Raw genomic sequence first — 26,255 nt, 5'->3', positions numbered from 1 at the left:
TAATATGGACGCGCGTACAGAAAATAATAGGAGACAAATAAAGGAATTGATATTTCCAACATTCGATTTACTTCTTCCACCTTTAATTACTATAACACCCTTAATGATAGGTTTAGATAAAAATTCTAAAACTTTTTGTTCTAATTTATTAAGGGGTATTTTGGGAAAAAAAACATAAAATTATGATGGAACAAGTAAAAATGATGTTAGAAATATCATATATACTGACAGAGAGAAAAATTCATAAAATATGTTAATGTTAAGAAACTGAATAATGAATTCGCGTAAAACAGAATCCAAAACTAAATCAAACTACTAAAACATGTCAACTTTTAATATAGAAACTATTAATTAAATAAATAAATAAATAAATATGAAGTAACCTTGCTGCCCAATCTTTTTCCAGTCCGGCCCATCAATTAGCCCGGTTCCAGATCACACATTCACACACATCTTGTTAATCACACCATACTAAAAAAAAAAAAAAAAAAAACTGTTTCAAGTAGATACCCATTTAGTTTCGTCTAATTATATGCATTGCTTACATATAAAAGTTTACAGTTCTGAATCTGGCATAACGTGTATCCAATACTACAATGTAGGTGTAGACGCTGAGAGCAGTGGCGGTACCAGGATTTTTTTTCACTGGGGGCAAAAAAAAAATTTAAAACCGTAGCAATTTTTTTGAGAAAAATATGGAGGTTTTGGGGCAAAAAATGGAGGTTTTTAGGCAAATTACGGAAGTTTTGGGGCAATATTTGAAGATTTTGAGGTAAAATTTGAAAATTTTTGGGCAAAATCTGAAGGTTTTAGGGCGAAAAAAAAAATTCACCGGGGGCAAAGTTGAAAAATCCAAAATTTTTACACTGAAAATTGCAAATCCACTGGGGGCGGCTGCCCCCGCTTGCCCCTAAACAAAACCGCCCCTGGCTGAGAGAGGATCTTAGAATCAACCTAACACGATCTAGAGGCGGAATAACACTAGAACGAGCTTAAACGAATATCTATGGGTTTTCGGGTTCGTACAAGTCAAACCAAGATTAGATCTTGATAAACACGAAGCCTAGACTGACATTCTGTGGTATTTGGACATGAAGATTGAGAGAGAGACTCGACCTAGAACTGTTTTCGTGTGTGTGTAATGTGCAGAGTTGTTAACCAAATTAATGAAGATTAATTAGGCTTAAATACCTCAGTTCCTATGTCGGTCGACAGTGGATGACAGTCGGTCGACTGACCATGTCAGTCGGCCGACTGTCGAGTAATATTACGAATTATATTTAAACGTTTACAAATATAAAATAACACATCGACAATCAACGTTTAACAATATTACAGGTTACAACATGATCGAATAAAACGTTAAAGTTCATGGAACTAGGGATTACAAAATATGCACTAACAAACTCCCCCTAAGACCTAGTTCCTCATAAGTCTTCGATCTGCTTCAATCTCTGTACGGATCTGTAACCATATTGTTCAAATAACAAACCTTTGCAACACGAATGTACTGTTGTGCTTGAACTCTATTTTCTGGCCTGTACAGCATCCGATTGTAGTACAATGTGAAGATGTCAGCTTCACAGCAATTTCTCAACCAAACGGGATCTAAAACCCGTATCGAGTCTGTCTCATCTTCCTTCAATTTGTCCAAAACGATGACTGCCTCCTCTGAGCGTTCATCGTAGTACCACCAGCGAAAACGTGGGCTAAAGTTCTGCGGCATTTTCATCACAGGAACCTTTCTCATATAATTTACTGGCTTGTATTTGACAATCTTTCTTCGTTCGCCCGTTTTCTTGTTTGTTCGATAAGTGATCGTGGGAAATTGAGGGCTGAATCCCTCAAAGTTCTTTGACAAGTACGAGTGTCTTATCTTCTTGCAGACAATATTAGGAATTCCGTCATAATCCCTATATAACATTTTGAGCCTAGCCACCTGCATAAATTCAAAGTACGGTAGAGACGTGAACTCGTATCCATGTTTGATGTAATCCACTCCGTACTCCTTCTTTATTGCGTATATATTCAACTCTTTAATATATGCCCATGCAATTATTTTTCCTTTAGCCAAAAGATTCGCCGGTCTATTAATGTAATTCATCCATTTAGGTTCCGGCGCTGGCTTCTCACAATATTTTCTGATCCTCAACAGGATCTTCCACTCAGCTTCTAGAACTTCTATCTTTTCTTTATTTATTTTGACCGGTAAAAACCCCGGAGGCAAATCTTCGGTCTTTTCTTTTTCTTCGCATTTACGGTTTAGAAGCTCTTCATTCATTTTGAAGTAGTCTTGAAATGTAGGTAGATCTTTATCGTTATTACATTCGTACTCCGGAAAATCACCTATTGGTTCATCTTCAATAATTACTTCATCAAAATCGTTGTCGTTTTCATTACTTATGACAATTTCCTCAAAATCATCACTAGAATCGTAACGATTCTCAAAAGATGAGCTAGCAGTTGCGTCAGCTGAAGTACTTGCTTGTTGCTCTTGACGCACTAGCTCGGCCTGCTCCTCAGCGCTTAGATCCGGCGGGATCTCCCCTTCTTCTAAATCATCAAATACAACTGAGTGATTCAGACGATCCTGCTTTGCCAAAAAATCACGTAAAGAATAATCAATATTTAGAGGAATTACTGACAGTGGGTTCTCGCTTGTGCCTTTAGCAATATCCAAACCTAGCTCATCCTCGCCTTGATTGTTAAAATTACCAAAGTCTATATCCTCCTCGAGATCAACAGCCTCAATATCGAAATTATTTTCCCACTCAAGCACCTTCGACAGTGCCTTGTTCGCTGTAGTCTCAGCCTTTACAATCAGCAAATTCTGAGCATCAAACTTAGTTTGTAACTTCTTCAATTCAACCTGTTGATCTTCAACCTGCTTGGTCAGTTTGGCAATCTCAGCATCCTTTCTTCTCTCTCGTTCATCAGCTTTTTCTTTAAACTTTTCAAATTCAGAAGCCATATTGACAACCTTCTCACTTAATATAGAAACCGCAGCATCTTGTGTAATAACAGTCGTGGATGCAGCAGCATGAACTCCTGTATCAGTTTCAGCACGTGTTTCTTGAGTAGCAGCAGCTGAAGGTTGTCGTTGTGGTTGTGATTGCTGTGATTGTCGTTGTTCAGTAGCTGAGGACGACTCAGTCCTTTTTGCCTTCTTAATGAATCTTATGCGCCTCTGCTTCGGCTTTGTCGTAACCGAAGGACCCTCAAATTGTTTTCGCTTTCTCAGCTCGAATTGATCAGGGTCAAAGTCATCTCCTTCATCGTCTTCATCAACCAGTATCTGTTCAGTTGTAACAACTGGCGGTGGCTGATTAACCTCTTGATCGTCTTCACCAACTGCGACGATATCATCTTCATTACCAGACGTACTGTTCTCATGACGACAGACAGCACCTGGTGGACATACATAGTTTTTATTTGCGAGGTGGCCAACCAATCTCTTGAATGGTTCATCCGGACCTCTCTTTTGCTTGACTCGATTGAAAGTCAAATCGTTCAGATGATTCAGCTTAATCTCATCCTCCCAAACCTTATTCAATCCTTGCACTTGCTTTTCAATCATCACCTGCAAGAACCTAGGAAACATTAAGTGGCTCTTCTTTTTCACGTTCACCAACATGCTTCTGAAAATTACTTCGGAGAAATTGAAGTCCGCATGAAGAACTAGCGCTGCAAACATCGAGCTATAAGTCTCATTCAGCTCATCAAAACCGCCTACCATTGGACTCATGCATCTCAACAACACCAAAGTTAGGTATTTGTATTGAGGACAGAATCGAGTTCTCTTAACATCACCTTTCATTGGATCACCAGAGTATCCACATCTTACTAGACACCTTCGGACCTTAGTTCTATTCAGTGTGACTGGCATAGAATCATTATCTGGAAAACCTAAGTCTTCACGAACTGTCTGTGACGAGATCTTTACAATTGTACCACCAACGCTGCTTCGTATCGTCTTTCTTCCTTGTTCAGTGACAATAGAAGCATTGTTCCAGAATTCTCGTTGGTGTGAGTAGTATGCCTTGCATTCTAGAGTTATTGCAGTATGAATCCTGGACCTTTTCAAGAATTTGATAATATCAACGAAGCCTTCCTTTGCTTCAGGTCCTTCCTCGTTTAGACATGCCTCTAGATTGGCATTTTCGCTTGCCGTCAGGCCTGGAAGATTCTTGGACAGAATCACCTCTTCCTCATGTACGTCTTCGTTCACTGGACTACCTAGTTGAGCCATTTATTCTGCTATACAAACATATATACAATAATCGAAAAGCATTAAATCGAAAACCATAAAAAGAATACAGGAAACAACAGTCGGTCGACATACTATGTAAGTCGGTCGATTTTCAAGGACAGTCGACCGACATTTATACAAATCGATCGACTTATAAAGTCGCCCGACATAGGGTAAATCGGTCGACTTAGGAAGTCAATCGGTCGATTTATCTAACGAAGCAAAAACGCAGATCCAAACTCAAATCCACCGATTTTATGGTGTTTTGTTTCAATCAAAGACTAATAAAGATCCAGAGAAAGCCGATATACATGATCTAGTATTCAACTAACTCTAACAGATCCTAATTCGCACCAATTTAATCGAAAATGAAAAATAAACAAGAAAACTTCAATAACTTTCGATTGAAAAAGAATTACCTTGATTGGTTAACGGCGCTGGAATCACAATTCAAAGATGTATACGAAAAACACGATCAAAAGCTCTTCCTTGCAAAGTTCGAATTTTTTGGTAAATCAACACAATCGTACGAAATAAAGAAAATCGGCAGTCTGAGGCCTTTTTATACCCAGCTTGACAATCGGTCGACTTTGGTGTTATGTCGGTCGACATATGTGACAATCGGTCGACATACTTGATAAATGATCGACATACTTGATAAACGGTCGACATTATAACAAACGAGTAAGTCGGTCGACTTTGTTCAACATCGACCGACTTATGTTATAAAACGGTCGACTGTCTCCTCCCTTTATAAAATAGTTTTTCGTTTTAGAAACCCCAATAATTCCTTCTATTCACTTCCACTGGCTGATTTTACACGCAAAATATTTTCATTTTGAAGACTTTAACAGGTTTATGATTTGAGATGTGTAGTTCGTTTCTTTTTGACGTCGAGACACAATTTGTAACTTCAAGGAAATATACACATATTCACATAAGCAAACAAATAAAATGTTTTTGTATTTTTCAAAATAAATATCAACACACTGAAAAATCTTTTTGTAGTTTTTAGGATTTTAAAACTTTTCACAATAACAATGCAAATGAAGTACAATTCTTGTCAGAAAGTCAATGATCAAGGTTAAGAAAGATCCAAGATTGTATGGCATAAAACATGTTATTTACAGGAAGCAGTTTCTGTAAGTCATAAACCTAAGGAAGCTAAATTATCAAAATGTATACATGTTCAATTAACATTCAGACAACAGTATGTACACAAGATTTCACAAGTAAAAGCAAACAATAACAGAGAAATGAATTTAACATGGTTTCTATTTTCATCAACCTTTTACAGACTTTCCTCTTAGACATTTTGATGATCAAGTTAATTAATTACATTAACATATTGCTATGTTAGATTCAATCACAGACTCGGTCATCAATGTGAGATCGCACGATTTTTTAGGTAGTCAATTGAGCACAAGTCTATTGACGCTTTCCGTTACCACAAACACATACGTTAGGTCCAATTGAACAGGAAGATTCTCATAGTAATTTTGGAATATCCCTGTCAGCCATTAGCTTCTATCGAAAAGTATACTTTTCAATTCATATGATCCTGATGGATCTTATAGTATATTCAATATTCTATCAATCATGCAATCTACCAACTTCTATCAATCTCATTCCTTCTTTATTATTAAAGTTATTGGAGGAAACGGAATGAAAGACGTAGCTTTCTTAATAAGTGAGTATTCAGAATATCTCTCTGAAAACATCTTTCGCTGTCTAGGCCTTAATGGGTACAGTCCCATATCACAGAAAATGATAATAAGTCCAATAGAATGGTTTTGTTGAAGTATGAATGATTTAAGTTCTTCTTGGTAATCTTCACACTCATTTGTATTCTTGCAAAGACTTCTCTTCTTGATTTCATCATTATCTTGACCTTGATATTTTCGTCTTCCATGATTTCACTTCTGTTTTCATGATATAATAACTTGATATGCAATGTGCCATTTTTTTTTAAACAACACATTGCAGTCTTGACTTTGATTTAGTTCTCGAATTGACTTCCTTGCGATGAAGATCTCTTTTCTTCATTTGTGTATCAATTAACTTAAATCATTCATTCATGGACTGTCTGTAATATAGAACCACACTTTTCAACCCGTTCACAGGAAAGACACTCTTATTGAGATAAACTTACTATTTTGGAGTTTAGGTACGATTCAAGAATTAAATTTTGATAGAAGTCGGTATGCATAGTCAATTAGAACATTTTCAACGCTTATTGATCGCTTGAATATCCCAATTAGTCGTGAGACTCAATGGTGCAGCAATTTGGAATTTGCTTGGGGATATTCTACATGTGTTTCTAGATTATACGTCATGATAGGGGATACCCTCACCTTTTGTTGATTTCCTCAACAATTTTCTTTAAAGTATGCACCTGTGGTAATTAAGTGACTACCCTCAACCGCTGTAAACCTTTCCATGAGTTCCTTATCAAGATATTTACATGATTGTGATTATGATCATCTCATTCTATGATTAAGTCCGTATCCCATTTTTATATAGATCAAACTCGTTTTTTTATTTTCTGAATATCTGATGTTGCATTCATTACTCCCCCTAAAATACTAAAAATCTAAAATCTTTTTGGTTTTTGGATTTTAAACACACAGAAACAATCAGAAAGAAAAGAAATATAAACACACAGTATATACAGCTATGCAAGCAGAACACATAAAATGAAGTTACTCGTTGGTCTCTTCGTCAGGAACGACATCTGACAATATTTTGACACTTAACTCAGTTAACAAGAAATCAAAACGTGGTTTATCAAAAGCTTTTGTGAAAAGATCAGCCCTTTGCGTAGTTGTGCCAATTTGGATAACGTCAATTAGCCTTTTCTCATAACAGTCTTGAATAAAATGATATTTAATCCCTATGTGTTTGGTCTTAGAATGATTCACAGGATTTTTCGTAACAGCTATGGCAGCAGAATTATCAACAAAAATAGGAGTGTTAGAAATATTCAAACCGTAGCCACGAAGCTGCTGTTGTATCCACACAACCTGAGATGCACAGCTTGCTGCAGCAATGTATTCAGCTTCACAAGTGGACAAGGCCACTGCTGTCTGCTTCTTGCACTGCCATGTAACTAGTCTGATTCCAAGGAATTGACAACCTCCTGATGTTGACTTAAAATCTTTCTTGCATCCACCATAGTCGGAATCACTATAAGCCGTCAGTACAAAATCATTATCACAGGGATACCATAGGCCCAAATTCAGAGTTTGCTTTAAATAACGCATAATCTTTTTCACCACAAGCAAATGATGTACATTCGGATTTTCTTGATAGCGAGCACATAAACAAACTGCGAACATGATATCAGGGCGAGACGCTGTTAGATACATCAACGAACCAATGATGGCTCTATATAAGTTTTGATCAACCTTATCACCTTCCTTATCCGGTGTAATCCCGTGATTCACCGATAGCGGCGTCCTTGCAGGACGTTCATCTTCCATTTTGAATCTTTTCAGAATATCTGATACATATTTTGTCTGATGTAAAAAGATACCCTGATTCGTTTGTACAACCTGAATACCAAGGAAGAATTTGATAGTTCCCATTGAACTCATCTTGAACCGTTTCTGCATTACCTCCTCAAAATCATCCACCATCGTCTTATCTGTAGATCCAAAGATAATATTATCCACGTACACATGTACTAGCATTATATGCTTGCCCTTTTCTTTGATGAAAAGTGTCTGATCGATGACACCTCTTCTGAAACCATTATCAATCATATAGTTGGACAACATACCATACCACGCTCTTGGAGCTTGATGAAGCCCATACAGTGCTTTTTCTAGACGATATACCTTTTCTAGAGAGTGTGGATCTGTAAAACCCGGTGGTTGCTTAACAAACGCGGTCTGATTGAGAGTCCCGTACAAAAAGGCGCTTTTGACATCCATTTGATAGACCTTGAAGCCTTTAAAAGATGCGAATGCCAAAAATATTCGAATTGCCTCAAGTCTAGCCACTGGTGCAAATACTTCATCATAATCTATATCAGGGATCTGTTGATATCCCTTCACAACCAGTCTAGCTTTATTTCAAATTACAATACCTTGCTCGTCTTTTTTATTCTTCCATACTCATCGAAGCCCATAAGGTTTGCAACCATGAGGCGGAGTCACTAGTTTCCATACTCCTAAATTCTTGAATTGCAAAAGCTCTTCTTGCATGGCATTTACCCAATCATCATAAAGAAGAGCTTCCTCAACAGAATTTGGTTCAATTTGACACACAAAGCATGAATATGCATGTAAGAAGAGTTTGCCTGACCTATTTAGTGAAGAATAGAAAGCTTGCATAACATTCTCAGTTGAAGCTTTCTGATTTTCAGACGTTGAGGCATCATTTGATGGTGCTCCAGAAACTCCTTTCGAATCAACAATAAAATCATCTAAGTGTCGAGGTAGGACAACTGTTCGTGATGATCTACGAACACCTTCAGGTTCTGGTTGTTCTTCCTGAACTTCTACAATTTGTGGCAGATTATGAACACTTTCGCCACTGTCTATAGGTTGTGACTCCTCTTCAGAATCAGATCCATCATAAGATTGATCATCTTGATAATCACCTGATTCTTCATCATCTTGAACAAGTTGTTGTTGCGGCACTGGGTGATGTTGTGGTGCCGTTTGAGATTTCGGAACCATTTGTGATGGAGACGTCTGCATTTCATTCAGTAATCTTGCAATAACTTCATCATCAGTAGCAACAGACGGAAGACCAAAAGAATCAAACAAATCTTCATAATCAAACTGCCATGAAAAACCTTTCCCAGCAGGAATAGCAGCATTTCTTTGAACATCTACTTCGAAATGTTCTTCAACACGTTTAGATACAGTGTTGAAAACTCTTTTGTTTGGATTCCCATAACCAAGAAATATACCAGGAATAGCCTTAGGATTAAATTTTCCTCCAATATCTCGTATCATGATTGAACACGGTGCACCAAAGGGTTTGAAATGTTTAATGTTAGGCTTCCTTTTATGTAGCAATTCATAGCAAGTCTTTCCATGCCTCTTGACTACTAACAATCAGTTCATTGTATAACATGCTGTAGCCACAGCTTCACTCCAGAAGTTAACCGGTAAACTTGAATCGGCTAACATAGTTCTCGCAGTTTTAATTAACGTTCTGTTACGTCTTTCAGCAACACCATTTGATTGCGGAGTATAAGCTGGACTGAACTGTTGTTGAATGCCTTTCTCGTTGCAGAAACTCTCCATCTGCTGATTCTTGAATTCAGTACCATTATCTGTTCGAGTCTTCCTAACCTTTAACTTGTACAAAGATTCCAGCTTCAAAAACAACAACTTTATATTTTCAAATGTGTCAGACTTCTTCTTTAACATCACTACCCAAGAGTATCGTGAGTATTCATCAGTCACTACTAAACAATATGAATCTCCATAGATGCTTGTTCGATTAATCGGACCAAAAAGATCCATATGTAACAACTCTAGAGGAACAACAATTGAATGATGTTTCTTGTTGCATGTGACTTTTTAGTCTGTTTGCCTTTCTTACACGGAAGACATCCTTAAGGAATTTGAAAACTCTTAACATTTACTCCCTCAATCCGATTATTATGAACAAGATTGTTCATCTTTCTCAAGCTCAAATGACCCATACGCTTGTGCCATGAAATTGATTCTTGTTCTGTAGCTTTGGATATGAAATCTTGATGACCTGTTGCAGCTTTAACATGGGCTGTTGACATATCCAAAATATACAAATCTTTATTTCTGGGAGCTGTCATAAGAATCATCTCTTCCGGTATTACATACTATTTCTTCAAAATGTAGCATCTTTGATCATCAAAAGCAACCTTATGCTTTTTATCTGCTACTTGCGAAACTGACAGCAGATTATTTGACATCTGCTTCACAAAATTCACTTTATCAAAACTAACATTAGCATTAGCAATCACACCCTGAGCTGTAATAAAACCTCCTTCATCTCCTACAAAAGAAACAGATCCTCCATTTACTGATTTGACATTAGAAAGTAAGGACATGTTTCCTGTCATGTGCCGGGACGCCCCACTATCAACAATCCAGGTATTTCTACTCGGATCGTAGGCGACCTGCACAACAAGAAAAGAAGTTAGTTTGAGATGGACACCCATGCCCGAATGGCAGTGGGTTTCCCATCGACACCAATAACTTGCACATCCATCCATTGACCCTTTGATCCTGATGGATCATTGGACTTGTCAACAACCTTTGTCTCGGTTTTAGGCTTCCAAACGGTACATTTACCAACAGATTTCTCATAATAGTCATTCGTTTGAAAATTTTTATTCACACCCGACTGTACCCTTGTGGATGAATTAGCAATAGAATTTGACTTTGGTTTATAAAAACCTTTTGAACTATTACTTGAAGTACCTATGGAACTGGAACTAGAAGCATAGTGTGTAGTTTTCGTTTCAGTGTCAGATTTTTTTTTGGTGTTTTCCAACGCTGTTGACAGTTAACAGCACAATGACCCTTTTTCCCACATTTATTACAGTTTTGAGTTTCTTTTGTACGTGTTTTTGAACTCAGATGCTTATTGGGAAAAGACTGTTTCATGGGTGACATAGGCTTCTCAACATGATGTTTCAAGCCTGGTCGACGATTAGGATGCACATATTTAGGCACATTGTTAGTATTAGGGCTCCTTTTATTAAATAGTTCTTCAGGTGCTTGTGTAAGAACATATTATTTATCTAGGTTGAGTCCCTGCTGATACTTGACAGGTGTCTGAAATATTTTCTTTCCATTAGCGTTCCTAGAGTTTACTTGTTTTCTAGGTGTGGGTTGTCCGCTTTCACTAGCCTTACTAGCATTCAATGGATTTTTCAGGATAGTAATTGGTTTGGATTTTGGTGTCACAAACTCTGAAACTTTTTCATACTCTGAATCAGATTTACTGTCCTCAGCTAAGTCTTCAACAACCGGCTTAGTGCTTTCTGATTTTTCATTCTCTACAGGCTTAACACTTAGGATTTCACTAAGGCAAGAATCAGAAGGTTTATTAATGTACTCATTCCTAAGAGGAGGAGGACACTCTTTATAACCTAAACCCTTTTTACTATCATTCTTGTTATAGACAGTATAGTTAATGACATATGACATTCGCTGCCAAGTGTCATTTCTAGCCTTTTTTGACTCATACTTAATCTTAAACTCTTCCTTTTCTCTCTTAGCACATTCAAGTTGATTTAAGTACATCATTATGGCCTTTTGGTCACCTGAAATTGTAGCTCTTAAATCATGAACTTGATTTTCTAGAGTTTTGATTGTCTCCCTGAATTCCTTTTTATTGTTAAACTGAGTTAAATTAGTCTCGTATAGGCCTTTTACCTCAAGATAAGCTGCTTTAACAATCCTAAGTTCCTGTTTTACTTCAGGACAGTAGATACATCCTAAGGGGATATCATTCACTTTAGAAACTATGGATTCAAGTTTAGCAATTTCTAACTTATGATCAGCACAATAGTTACATACCAAAAGAAATTCAGTTTGTACCTTAGAGTCACTTGATGTGTTTGCCATGAACGCATATTCCTTTTCTTCAGTCTCTGATTCAGGTTCAGATTCTGAACTAGAACTGGAACAGTCAGAATTATTCAACTCAACTGAAGTCTTGACATCATCTACTACAATAGTTTCTCCATCTGATGAAGACGAACTACTGTAATCCGTCCATACATCGCCATCATTGTGCATTGCGTACTTGAACTTCTCATACACTCTCTTGTTAAGAACACCTCTTCTAACATATCTGATCATTGCATAAGTTCTCTCAATTCTTGCTTCCATCTTGCAGATGTAACACATGCATTCATTCGCAGTACCAACACAACCAGCTTTCTCTCTCTCTTGTTTCTCACTTTCAGTTTCTTCTTCGGTCTTAGGCATTCTAACAACGTTAGCATGATTTTCATCATCAGCAAATACTGTCCAATCACAACCTTCGTCTGAATATGTTGCAATTAAGCCTTTTGCTTTATCATTTCTGATAGTATCACTGCTCGTTGTTTCAACTGGCACATTAACCTTTGTCTTATTATACTGATTGTGAAATGGGTTGTGAAAACCAGTTTTCTGTGGCCTGGTACATGTTCTTTTGAAGTGTCCTAACTCAATTCAATTAAAACATCTCACTTTTGACATATCAAAACCTAACTTAGTATCTCTAGTAACACCTAAGCTCTGTTGACCTGTCCTTTTCAGAAATTTCTTCGCTCGTCTAATCACACTACCCATAGCCTAGAGGATATCCATCTTTTCAAGTTCATCCTCATCAATCTGCTCATAATCTTCTGCTTCTAAATGAGCATTACCAATTTGACCACCAACCATTTCATTATAAGAATTAACTACCAAAGCAACTAAAGCCATATCTTCCTCTACAACTGAAAGGGGCCTAGTTCTTAAATTCTCAGTGTTGAGAACTACAGTTTTTGGCTCCTATCTAATGGTGGACTGATTTGTACTACTAGGCTTATTTACTTGGGTTGGAAACATCACATTTTAAGCAGGTTGTGATCTATTTACAGCACTATCATTAGAAACAAATGCTGTTTGTAAGGGAGCATGAACATTGCTTAATCCAGAAGTACCAGCTTTGTAAATTATAGGACTCTGCTGACCCTCAAGATGTTTCTTCTTGGTTTTCATATCCAAGTCCTTTACCATCAATTTTGATGTGAATTTATCTAGGGTCAGTGATTCACCAGCAGACGAAGCTCTGTCTTCTATCTGTTCAATAAACGCATCCCACTTGTGTGGTAAACCATCTGTTAATTGTTTGATAGCTTTCTGTTCTGTAACTTCTACACCTAAGTTACCCAATTCAGAGACAAGCTGACGATAACGAATGATTGTCTCTTCTAACGTTTCATGACTTAGAGCAGCAAACCTTTTCCATTCACTTTTGATTACTTTAGCTTTCTTTTCACGATACGCCTTATTTCCTTCGACACCTATCTTAATAGCATTCCAAAGAGAATATGATGTTAAGTGCATTTGATATTGATGATAAATATCACCGTCTAAACCGTGGGTCAATTGAGCATAACATCTACATTCTAAGGCATATGTTTCTTTTCCTGTCACGCTATAATCTTCATACTTTTTACTATTACCATCAGTACCTAAAGGCTCTTTATATTCATGTTGTATCAAATCCCACATTCTAGGATCAAGGCCTCTAATGTAATTCATGAACCTAGCCCTCCATCTAATGTAATCATTTGTATTATCAAGTCTAGGAGCACGATTGGCACTGCCTGATTCACTATCAGATAGTAAAATGTTTTGAACGCCGGAAGTAATTGCCATTGCCTGATCAGACACCTTAAAATTTAATTAAGGTTGAATCTGATCCTAAGTCGGTCGATGAACAGCTACAGTCGGTCGATGAACAGCTACAGTCGGTCGATGAACATCTACAGTCGGTCGACTGTCAATGGTTAATCGGTCGAAGTTCTGTTTACATTTAGTCAAATAGTAGTACTTTTTTCAATCGGTCGATGTTCCTTCAATCGGTCGGTTTAGTACTTAAGTCGGTCGGTTTACAACTTAAGTCGGTCGGTTTACAACTTAAGTCGGTCGGTTTAAAGACAATCGGTCGAACTAATGACAATCGGTCGAAATACACGAAAATCGGTCGATTGTCTCCTAAGTCGGTCGACTGTACTTTCTTTCAGAGCTAGAATCCCAAAAAAAAAAAAATCAGGTTTTTGACTTCTAAACGATTTCAAGCTCAATTTTCGAACTAAAACTACTGACCAACACCTTAAGCAACTTAGAATGACTTCTGTAAACACTCTAAAGCAATTAAAACCAAAGGTTTAACGTAAAAGTATACAAAATTCAATCCAAAACCAATTTTTTTGACCCAAAAATATACCAAGAACTCGTTTAAAACAATTGATTCAGCAAGCCATCGCTCTGATACCACTTTGTAGACGCTGAGAGGGGATCTTAGAATCAACCTAACACGATCTAGAGGCGGAATAACACTAGAACGAGCTTAAACGAATATCTATGGGTTTTCGGGTTCGTACAAGTCAAACCAAGATTAGATCTTGATAAACACGAAGCCTAGACTGACATTCTGTGGTATTTGGACATGAAGATTGAGAGAGAGACTCGACCTAGAACTGTTTTCGTGTGTGTGTAATGTGCAGAGTTGTTAACCAAATTAATGAAGATTAATTAGGCTTAAATACCTCAGTTCCTATGTCGGTCGACAGTGGATGACAGTCGGTCGACTGACCATGTCAGTCGGCCGACTGTCGAGTAATATTACGAATTATATTTAAACGTTTACAAATATAAAATAACACATCGACAATCAACGTTTAACAATATTACAGGTTACAACATGATCGAATAAAACGTTAAAGTTCATGGAACTAGGGATTACAAAATATGCACTAACAGTAGGGTCTAGTAATGCACCTATTCTTAGAGCCATTTACAGCAAACATGATGATATGAGTCCTTCATCACCATCATGATACATTACCTAAAGAAATATTACGAATAATAGATTGAGTCTGAATCAATATAGATTTGTGAATATGTTCATCCTAAATAAATTAAGAGTTGTTTTATTTATTTATTCCCGGAAATATAAAATTAATTAAAGAGATGGACCGTTGGAAGTAACTATAGATGACAATTTACACCCAATCCAAAAATTTTACACCATGGACATTGAGATACAAAAGTGGATCGCAAGAAACTAGAAAAAGTATTGCCTTAATTATTTCATAGACTACCAACGAAGCATTGCTTCAATGGTACCGCGGTTACACTTGTGTACTCGCAGGGCTAGAGGTGTCGGGTTCGAGCCTCGTCACCCGCTCTAGGAATTGAAATATATTCCTTGAAGGTGGCCCAAAGGGAAGGTTTTACCGACCCGCTCCGGGACTAAGATCCGGCCCGCCTGCCCCTCGGGATGGTTAAAGGGTCGGATCCTCAGAGTGTGGTTCGGGTTTCCTGCCCGAAAGCGCGTGTATGTGTGCAAATGATGACTAGACTTTGGTCCGGACTGATGCAAGCTTGCCTTTCAAAAAAAAATTATTTCATAGACTAATAATCACATCCACATTTTTGCAACAGGCCGGTGTTCCTAAATAGAAAAAGAACCATCACTAGCATAAGTCTTTTTCTTATGCTGTTACAATTTGTTTGCTTTAAGGGTTTAATAATTTGAGAAAAAAATTCAAGAAATAAGATTTGGTATGAAATGTAATCAATTGTCAATACAGTTGTTGGCAAATGCATATATTTTTAATATCAAACTATTACAGCACTCCTATTACATATGCAGTCCACTAAGAAGCCGCAAAATCCTTGGTAAGAAACATTTTTAATATCAATATTTTAATATCAAAATATTGCCACAACAATGAAAATACAGCTGGCAAACTTGAGATATGGAAGGCACACCACATTAGCTACAACAACTTACTATGTGCAAATATCAAAAGTCATGACCTTATCCCATTGATTCATATCAAACTAATTATCACATCTCTTTTACTCCTAAAGCTATTTAATTACAAAACAAGAGCCATAACGACAATTAAGCTTAACCAGTCTAGCCACAATTCTGTCCAATTAATACCAGAGGATATAAGTGCATATAATAATACTAAGACTAGTTGATAATCACTTTGGGTCACATGATGATCACTTGGGCTGCGGAGGAGGCTCGATGGAGTTTTGACAGCTTTGTAGCATACATCGACTTTTCATCGTCACTACAATAATTCAGGGATACGGGACCTATAACAATCTTCGTTACGAAGCTAGGGTGAAAAAGCAAGTATATTCTTTATCAACCACATATCATTCTCTGAACCTCGATGGAATGATAAATCAAGGTGGTCTGATGTCACAATGTGTTAGAAATATTAATGTATTTCTAGTACAATCTAGAACTAGTGATGATACTTAATGAAAGAAGATATTTAGTTAATAGATATTTAGGAAGAATTAACTAGAAGTGAGTAATTAATTGTTTAACTTGTTAAAATGTCGGTCATACTACTTCTAGTGAGTAATTAACTGTTTAACTTGTTAAAAAATCAGAATATACTAGAAGTAGTATGACCGACATTTCATGCCTATAAATTGGCAAATGTACTTGCAAATGTAATCACTTAACAAGTAATCAATAAAACTCAATTTCCTTTCTAAAATAAGAAGTCCATCATCATACTACTCAAATTACTAAAACATCCCCTCAACTATATTTAAACACTATAATACATCTAAACTAAAATTAATCAACTTCTAAATCTACAACTAATTTTAACAAGTGGTATCAAGAACCGTGTTTGGGCGTTAGTTCGTATACACCATGACTACCGTTGGTGCATACAATATTCCCGTCCCTATCTTTGATGGTGACAACTATGATTTTTAGAGTATCCGAATGAAGACATATTTTCAAGCACAAAGCTTATGGGATATTGTCGAATTCGGGTTTACAACTCCAAAGGACGTCGAAACTCTGTCCGTGGAAGAACGTGAAAAGCACAACAAAAATGTTGTAAGAAATGTTGCCGCTCTAGGTTATATTCAACAAGCCTTGACACCGTCCATCTTTCCACGAATCATGGGAGCTACGACAGCCAAAGAGGCGTGGAAAATCCTTCAAGAAGAATTTCAAAGAAATGTCAAGGTAAGAGCTGTCAAACTACTAACTCTAAGAAAGGATTTTGAAAATTTAAATATAAAAGACACTGAGACCATAAAAGATTACTATTCTAGAATTAAAGAAATAGTAAATCAAATGAGAGCTCATGGAGATAATATAAGTGATAAGAGGATCGTAGAAAAAATACTTATCAGTATGACTGAAAAATATGATCATATCATTACTGCTATCGAAGAGTCGAAAGACATCGAGACTCTATCGGTACCATAATTAATTGGCTCTCTTAAAGCATACGAGCCTAGACTGAGTCGGCATAGTGAAAGCTCACTTGAAAGTGTGTTTCAGTCTAAACTCAAATTACGGTCTCAAAAATCTAATAAAGAGGGGAAAAGAAATTTTGAAGAATACTCGAGAGGAGGAGAAAAACCCAGAACCGGGTTCGATCAGAGAAGAAAAAGCTACCCTTCATGTGGTATTTGCAAAAAAACAAATCACTTGGAGAAAGGTTGTTTTCACATAGGGAAGTCACAATGCAATAATTGCAAAAGATTTGGACATTTAGAAAAAGATTGTCGTTTAAAACGAAATCACCGGGCTAACTACACGGAAGAAAATGAAGATATAACGGAGAACAACAATCAGCTATTTTATGCTTGCCATGATGCAAATGAGCTAAGAGATGACGCTTGGTTCATCGACAGTGGGTGCTGCAATCACATGACAGGAGATGAGAAACTATTTCAGAGTATCAACACCTCCATGAAGTCCCGCGTCAAGTTAGGGAATGGAGCACTCGTGGATACTAAAGGTAAAGGTACTATAACAGTTCAAACTAATAACGTCACTCTATCTGTTAATGACGTTCTTCTAATACCAAGTTTAGCAAGTAACTTGCTAAGTGTTGGACAAATGATGGAGCACGGATACTCTTTACTCTTCGAAGATAAATCATATGTTATACGTGACAAGAAAAAGAGCTATAAATTAATAGCCGAGGTGCCAATGGAGAATCGCAATTTTTCACTTCGTTGAGACATGACCATGAAAGTTCAAGTTGAAGAATCATGGCTATGGCATCGAAGATTTGGCCACTTTAACTTTCACGCACTAAAAATCCTCCAACATAAAAATATGATGAGAGACTTACCAAACATAGACGAGATCACTGACACGTGTGAAAGTTGTATGATGGGCAAGCAACATCGAAAACCTTTCCCTCGTAACAAAGCCTGGAGAGCGAAAGGTATATTGGAGCTAGTGCACACCGACGTTTGTGGACCAATGAGGACCCCGTCTCTTAACCAAAACAAGTACTTTAGTCTCTTCATCGGTGATTATTCTCGAATGACGTGGTTTACTTCGTGCGTGAAAAATCAGAAGTATTTACGATATTCAAGAAGTTCAAGAACTTCGTAGAAAAGAGTAGTGGGCATTCTATAAACACTAAGGAGTGATAGAGGAAAATAATACACCTCTACACAATTTAATAAATTTTGCGACGACGAAGGAGTTAAACATCAACTCACTGTTGGTTACGCTCCTGAGCAAAATGGCGTCTCTGAACGCAAATGTAATGGAAATGGTCAAAACGATGATAAATGAAAAATGCCTTCCAAACAGTTTTTGGGCTGGAGCTGTATACACGGCTGTATATATATTAAATCGATGTCCAACGAAAGCAATAGAAAACAAGACTCCGATTGAGGCATGGAGCGGAAGGAAACCATTGGCGAAACATCTACGAGTATTTGGGTGTATTTGCTACATCCATGTTCCTAAGGAGAAGAGTCACAAGCTCCAAGAAAAATCGAAAAAAGGAATATTCTTGGGCTACATCACACAATCAAAAGGCTACCGAGTCTATTACCTGAAGACAAATAAGATCTTCATCAGCAGAGACGTAGAGTTTGACGAAGATGCTTCTTGGAACTGGGAGAAAGACAAAGTCGAAAAACAAACATATCTGCTGCAGATATCTATTGAAACTACATCTCAACAACCACTACAAATGGAGCATTCTGGACAAGATGAAAGTACCGGAGAAACGAGCCCTGCTACGCCAACTTCTCCGTCATCAACATTACCTATATAACACAAGACGATTCAAGTCCAGAGTCAATACCTGGAAGAGTTAAAAAGTTAACAGAGGTATACGAGACTTGCAACTTCACAACTATAGAACCTGAAAGCTATGAAGTTGCAACCAAAGATGAAAAGTGGGTGGCTGCTATGAACGAAGAAATTAGAATGCTTGAGAAAAACAACACATGAGAGTTAGTTGATCATCCCAAAGACAAAGAAATAATTGGAGTTAAGTGGGTTTACAAAACAAAACTCAAACCTGATGGTTCTATACAAAAACACAAAGCAAGGCTAGTAGCTAAAGGCTACTCGCAACAACTTGGAGTCGACTACACTGAAACTTTCTCACCCGTAGCTCGACTGGATACTATAAGAGCACTTGTGGCGCTTGCAGCTCAACGAAGATGGAAGATTCACCAACTAGATGTGAAATCAGCCTTTCTAAATGGATTTCTAGAAGAAGAAATATACGTCGAGCAACCACAAGGGTTCATTAAGAAAGGAAAAGAAAATCAAGTCCTAAAGTTAAAGAAAGCCTTATATGGACTCAAACAAGAGCCACGTGCTTGGTATAGCCGCATTGACAGCAACTTCACAAGTTCAGGATTGAGGAGGAGTCAAAGTGAGCCCACACTCTACATCAAAATCCAAGGTAACTCTGACACTCTCATTATTTCCGTGTATGTTGATGATCTTATATATACGGGGAACAATGAGCGAATGATAAAAGAGTTTAAAGAAGACATGATGAAAACGTTCGAGATGAGCGACCTTGGATTGATGCGCTATTTTCTTGGCATCGAAATCAGTCAAGAAAAGGAAGGCATCTTCATATGCTAAAAGAAATACACAGAAAATCCCCTGAAACAGTTTAAACTATACGGTTGTAAAACCGTAGCCACACCACTAGTTGCCAATGAGAAGATGAGAAAAGAAGATGGATCGGATAAAGCAGACGCTTCAAGATTCAGAAGTCTCATTTGAAGTCTACTATATCTAACAGCAACAAGACCAGACATCATGTACTCAACGAGTCTGCAATCCAGGTACATGCAAAACCCTACTCAAATACATTACGGAGCTTCTAAAAGAATATTAAGATACTTGCAAGGTACCATGGACTATGGAATATGGTACAAGCCCACTATAGACTCGACGCTTCATGGATACACTGATAGTGATTGGGCTGGATCGGTCGATGACATGAGAAGTACTTCAGGATACACATTCACGCTTGAATCTGGTGTATTCTTATGGGCATCAAAGAAACAAGAAACTATGGCAAAATCATTAGCTGAAGCCGAGTACGTCGCAGCCGCAAACACAGCTAATCAAGCTATATGGCTAAGAAGAATACTAGAAGACATGGGCGAAAAACAAGACGGTGCTATACAAATATTCTGCGACAACAAGTCTGCAATCGCGATGGCAAAGAATCCAGTATTTCATGGTAGAACAAAGCACATCGATATCAAATATCACTTCTTACGAGAAGTCTCCGTCAAGAAAGATATTGAATTAAACTACTGCAAAACCGAAGAGCAGATTGCAGACATTTTAACCAAAGCACTGCCAAGACCCAAGTTCGAGTTCTTATGCAACATGCTCGGAGTAACACCGATATACATAATTAAGGAGGAGTGTTAGAAATATTAATTAATGTATTTCTAGTACAATCTCGAACTAGTGATGATACTTGGTGAAAGAAGATATTTAGTTAATAGATATTTAGGAAGAATTAACTAGAAGTGAGTAATTAATTGTTCAACTTGTTAAAAAATCAGAGCATACTAGAAGTGGTATGACCGACATTTCATGCCTATAAATAGGCAAATGGACTTGAAAATGTAATCACTTAACAAGTAATCAATAAAACTCAATTTTCTTTCTAAAATAAGAAGTCCATCATCATACTACTCATATTACTAAAACATCCCCTCAACTATATTTAGACACTATAATACATCTAAACTAAAATTAATCAACTTCTAAATCTACAACTAATTTTAACACAATGAGATAATTAGTAAGAATGATATTCCATATTGGTGCAAACTACACAGTTGTTGTACTAAATGTTACAGTAAGATGATCATTGTATTTTACTTGTAAAAGCCCCCTTTCTCAAATGAAATCAGTATTTTACTTGTAACATAAAAGCACATCATAAAAATACGGAGGTTTATTATTGTTACATAAAATCTCTGTAATTATTATTATTAATTGTCGTAAATAAAATATGAAAATAAGGAAGAAACCCTAACCTTGATATGATGTCTGTTTTCTTAGGGTGAGTGATTTCAAGCTACTACTAAATACGATAGAGAGAATGCTAAGAAAGAATGAGCAGCAGCAGGTTTATAAGTTTATTGAAGTTCAACTGCTTGAACTAATTATAGCCCAAAATCAACTTATGGCCCAGTTTAGTATATCCCAACATAAAGCACAGGCCCAAAACCTTGGTAGTATGCCAGCCCAGATTGATAGTTTGCTAGCTCACATTGGTAATTTGCAGCTAGGGCCTCATTAGTGCTGTATTCATTATTGGGCCTTAACAGTACAATGGGCCTCATGATCCCGGCCAGACTGCCACATGAATGTGCATCTTCTTACTCACTCACCCTTTTGTACATAATCTTACTACTGTATTATTTTTTAGTAATTGCACTTTTTCATATATCGTTGTTGGTGATGGGTTACCCATTACGGTCACCAACACCGGTCATAACATTTGCCACACCATAAACAAGTCTATCTCCGACTATTGTGTCTTTCTTGATAACTTGTTATCTGGGTTATCAAAACTTCAACTTACTCCTTCTCGGTCCAGTGCCGAGGCTGAATATAGAAATGTTGTGAACACTATCGCCAAAACCTATTAGCACCGCAATTTGTTTCGTGAGCTTCATTACCCATTCTCCTCCAATATTCTCGTCTATTGTGATAATGTAAGCGCCGTTTACATTGCCTCCAACTCAGTTCAACACCAGGTGCCTCCAACTCAGTTCAACACCAGGGGACGAAACATATTGAAATCGACATTCACTTTGTTCGGGATCTCGCTGTTACTATATAGGAGTAGGCGGTCATCTTCAACAAAGGTCTAATAGACCGAGTCCATCTATGCTATCGAGCTCGACAAATCCCAATATTCTAATAAACAGTATTTAGCGGACGAATGCACCTCATTGGCCGGCTCACTGAATGAAAAAGTATTAAAGACAGACTTAGGCTTAATGTTTCACCCTTTGCCATCCATAATTGAATCATGGAAACAAATTTGGAGTACAAAAAATGGTACAAACCAATTCATTCTTCTTGAACCTGAAAAACAACAATGCTTTGATCGATGATTTGAAAATGAAACCAACCAATATATCAGTTACAGGGTCCAGAAGCCATAACAAGTTTAAAAGCACGAATTGTGATGGTATAAAACGAAATAAACAAACAAACATCAATAAGAAAATTGGGTATATATTGAGATATAAAAGCGGATCGTAAGAAACTACATACAAAAATCTTATTGCCATAATTCATATTAGACTAATAATCACATCTACATTTTTTGCTAAATCTTCTATTTTAAAATAGAAAAAAAACCATCAACATAATACCTTTTTTTCTTGCAATTTCTTTGCTTTGAGGGTTTAATAATTTGAGAAAGGATTAACAAAAAAGATCTGGTAGGAAAATTGATCAATTGTCAAATAAAACATTTCAATGTCCTATTGCATATATATACAATAACAAGTCACAAAAATCCATATTAAGAACATATATTTGCCACTACCATGATAATACAACTTTTATGCAAAGAACTTGATATATAAAAGGTAGATCATATTAGCTGCAAGCACTAGCTATGTTCATATGCCAAAAGTTAAAACCTTATCTCATGATTCAAATCAGACTAATGATCACAAGTCTGGCTAATATCAAAAGATGAACAAAAGTCCGACAAGTCTGGCTAAGACCAGTTGATCTTCACTTCAGCTACGGAGGAGGCTCGATGAAGTTCTAGCAACTTTGTGGCAAACATCAACTTTCCATTCACATCACCAAACATCAGGTAAGGTTTGGTATGTATATCAATCTTGTTTAGCTCGGGGGAACAAACAAGTAAATTCTTTATCAAACATATCTCATTCTCTGAACCTCTGAAAGATTTAAACACCACACTCCGTAGCTTAAGCTGATCCATTGAGATGTGGTTCAATGATGATGAACAAAATGCAGGTGGTGGGACGGGATTATTGTATGTAGCCTACAAAATTATAAAAATATTCAGATGCCCACCTACGAGAGTTAACGATCATTAGTATTATGATGCACATAAATTATACTTACTGTGATCTTAAGGGTTTGTAGTTCTGGTGAATTACATATCATTTCAAAGGCAAACGATAACATAATATTACTGCTAAAATCTATTGGGTCTAAAACCAGAGTGCTGAGGCAGCGAAAGGAGGTACGAACCCACTTTTCGGCACCTGCTTCTCCTAAGAACTATAAGAAAAGTGGTACACAAATAGCCACATTAATTAGCACTAGGAATATAATTTAAAAGCAATTGCTGCAATATAAAAGTAAAGAAAAATTCAAATATCCAACTTAGGCATACCTTGCACTTACGAAGATCCAAATAAAGGTCTTGAAGTTTTGAGAAATGACCCACAAGGTGAAAGATTAAAGAACTCGTGATCGCTATATTGTCAAGCTTACACAATGGCAAGGATAACAATTTGAGATTTTTAAGTTTCACAATCTCAATCATTTTTACTTTTCCAATCCGATCCCAATTCCTAACTTTCAAAAACTCAAGTAAAAGACATTGAACGATAAATTCTCCAAAATTACCGTTCTCAAATGCTACCTGATACACGTCCAAGCTCAAAAGATTTGGGAAACCACGAAAAGTGGGTGGTGGGTAAAGAGAACAGTTACGAAGCTTCAAACGTTCCAACTTCACACACGAGAAAAGATGGGTAGACAACTTTAGAGGTGCCGAATTCATATTAATAAGATTAAACTCTTTAATTTCCTTTCCGGACAAGAACATCACCCAATGATTAATACCCTTAACATCCAATACCTTGTCTTTTGGTAAATAGAGATGAAACTTTGTAATGGGACCTTTCAGATGAAGAAGAAGCCTACTTATATTAGCCTCTTTATACCAATTTTCACCTCCAAGTCCTTGCAAATACTCAGAGAACTTCTTGCCAAATACGACCTTGCTGAGTAAAGTCCACTTGAACCTCCAATTTCGTGACAAGCTAGAAGTCCTGACCGCATATTGAATTGGCAAACGATCCATAATATTTGTTATCACAATCTCTGGCATTGTGCTGATAATATCCTCAGATGCTGAATTGGATGCATTATGTTTCTTGGGAGCTGGTTCCATTATTCTTAAAATATTCCTGTCTCTTTATTTACAGTGTAACATTATTAAACACATAATATGATGTAAATAAATAAACTACCGTTAAGGAAGTCTGATGAGTAAGAAGGATTGGTACAAACAGCAAAGCTTGTATTTTTTTTAAGAATGCACCAAAATGAAAATTATACTAATCACTACATTTTTTAAGCTTGTCTTTGTAAAAGCCCCTTTTTTCCTCGATAGAATCCAACAATAAATGTCCCAAACCTTGGAGTTTCATAACCTAACAGAGTATCATCAGTTCCATATCAAGTAGAAGTATGAATCAAGATAAAGAAATTGTTACCGTTAATAATTTTTCGGTAAAAACAACATTAAGGCGTAGTAATCAATGTATTTAAGTAACCCACTGGCTACATGAAAGCAACACATCCCAAGCTTAAAAAGGTTATTATCATTGTGAATAAAAAAATTACGAAGTTATGGAAGAACCCCTAACCTTGATATGATGCTGTCTTCTTAGAGCGAGTGATTTCAAGCAAGTGAACAAAAATTTAAAATAAAATACAAAAATATGGAAGAAACCCTAAAGAGAAATGAAAGATTTGCAAGAGCTTGTGAATTCTAGGAAACACAAAGATGGTACTCTGTTAAAATATCATTACCTACCCTTTTACTTGCTAGTTACTGTACTAGTTAGACCGCATTTAGCATTTAACCCTGACTAAGTGAAGTAACTAGTTATACCACATTTACCATTTAACCCTGACTGAACTAAGTTGGTGCATTTTTTTTTAAGTGAAATAATGAGTTCATGACTCTGACTTGTCAATGACATAACATAAAGTTAAATAGTATTGAGTGTTAAATTTGAGGAGTGGAAAGTTTTTAAGTTATGATAAAATATGATTGGAAGTTGAGTGAAAAAAATTAATTAATTAATAATATATATAATTTTTTTTTGAAGTTGTGATGTGGTCCAACGGTTGGTGTCATGTCTCCTTTATGGAATGTCGACTAGACGGCTGCATATTAATTCACAATTTCATCCCTGCCATGAAGTTCCACCCATGGCACCTTTCCCACATCACGTTGGGGGTAAATGGGAGAGGGGGTTTTACCGTCCATGTCCCGTATGGGTTTGGTGCGGGTTTCCTCCTGGACATGCAGTTGGGGGCGGGTATAACTGTGTAGGAGATGAACACGTGAGTGGTTAAGTCCCCCTGAGTGATCCATATATATATATATATATATATATATATATATATATATATATATATATATATATATATATATATATATATATATATATATATATATATATATAGGGGCAGGATCAATGTGGAAGTAACCAATCGGAGGGAAGCGGGGGGAAGCAATTTTTTTTTTCCGTTTTTTTGAAAAAACTTTGTTCACGAACATTATAGATTGGATGAAAATAAGAACATTTAGAAAAGATAAAGAAACTGTTATCGTTAATAATTTTTCGGTAAAAACAACATTAAGGCGTAGTAATCAATGTATTTAAGTAACCCACTGGCTACATGAAAGCAACACATCCCAAGCTTAAAAAGGTTATTATCATTGTGAATAAAAAAATTACGAAGTTATGGAAGAACCCCTAACCTTGATATGATGCTGTCTTCTTAGAGCGAGTGATTTCAAGCAAGTGAACAAAAATTTAAAATAAAATACGAAAATATGGAAGAAACCCTAAAGAGAAATGAAAGATTTGCAAGAGCTTGTGAATTCTAGGAAACACAAAGATGGTACTCTGTTAAAATATCATTACCTACCCTTTTACTTGCTAGTTACTGTACTAGTTAGACC

The 26,255-nt window shown here is 36.7% G+C and overlaps 2 protein-coding genes across 2 annotated transcripts; one reads left to right on the top strand and one right to left on the bottom strand.

Annotated features, from left to right (window-relative positions):
* The first annotated feature begins 17,089 nt into the window (after positions 1-17,089).
* Positions 17,090-18,370, top strand: LOC139900588 (uncharacterized). The gene is made up of 3 exons (XM_071883354.1): positions 17,090-17,215; positions 17,300-17,840; positions 18,111-18,370. Exons 1-3 carry the CDS (start codon positions 17,090-17,092, stop codon positions 18,368-18,370), a joined length of 927 nt encoding a protein of 308 aa, XP_071739455.1.
* Positions 18,371-23,006: 4,636 nt separating this feature from the next.
* Positions 23,007-24,939, bottom strand: LOC139900587 (F-box/FBD/LRR-repeat protein At1g13570-like). Its single transcript, XM_071883353.1, has 4 exons — positions 24,925-24,939; positions 23,661-24,468; positions 23,387-23,545; positions 23,007-23,303 (listed from the first exon to the last, which is right to left on the bottom strand). The coding sequence occupies exons 2-4, from the start codon at positions 24,444-24,446 to the stop codon at positions 23,007-23,009; spliced, it is 1,242 nt and encodes a 413-aa protein (XP_071739454.1). The 5' UTR covers positions 24,447-24,468; positions 24,925-24,939.
* Between the last annotated feature and the right edge of the window lie 1,316 nt (positions 24,940-26,255).

Source organism: Rutidosis leptorrhynchoides, chromosome 3 (genome assembly GCF_046630445.1).
Source record: "Rutidosis leptorrhynchoides isolate AG116_Rl617_1_P2 chromosome 3, CSIRO_AGI_Rlap_v1, whole genome shotgun sequence".
NCBI lineage: Eukaryota > Viridiplantae > Streptophyta > Magnoliopsida > Asterales > Asteraceae > Rutidosis > Rutidosis leptorrhynchoides.
Note: the sequence above shows the minus strand (reverse complement) of the source record. Positions and strands in the feature narration are given on the sequence as shown.

Coding starts and splice junctions, on each gene's coding strand:
- LOC139900588 (XM_071883354.1), top strand. CDS start 17,090: ATGAGAGCTCATGGAGATAATATAAGTGATAAGAGGATCGTAGAAAAA. Junction 17,216..17,299: donor AAGACATCGAGACTCTATCG/GTACCATAATTA, acceptor AGTGTGTTTCAG/TCTAAACTCAAATTACGGTC. Junction 17,841..18,110: donor TCTAATACCAAGTTTAGCAA/GTAACTTGCTAA, acceptor TACCAAACATAG/ACGAGATCACTGACACGTGT.
- LOC139900587 (XM_071883353.1), bottom strand. CDS start 24,446: ATGGAACCAGCTCCCAAGAAACATAATGCATCCAATTCAGCATCTGAG. Junction 23,546..23,660: donor TGGATCTTCGTAAGTGCAAG/GTATGCCTAAGT, acceptor CTTTTCTTATAG/TTCTTAGGAGAAGCAGGTGC. Junction 23,304..23,386: donor TACAAACCCTTAAGATCACA/GTAAGTATAATT, acceptor ATAATTTTGTAG/GCTACATACAATAATCCCGT.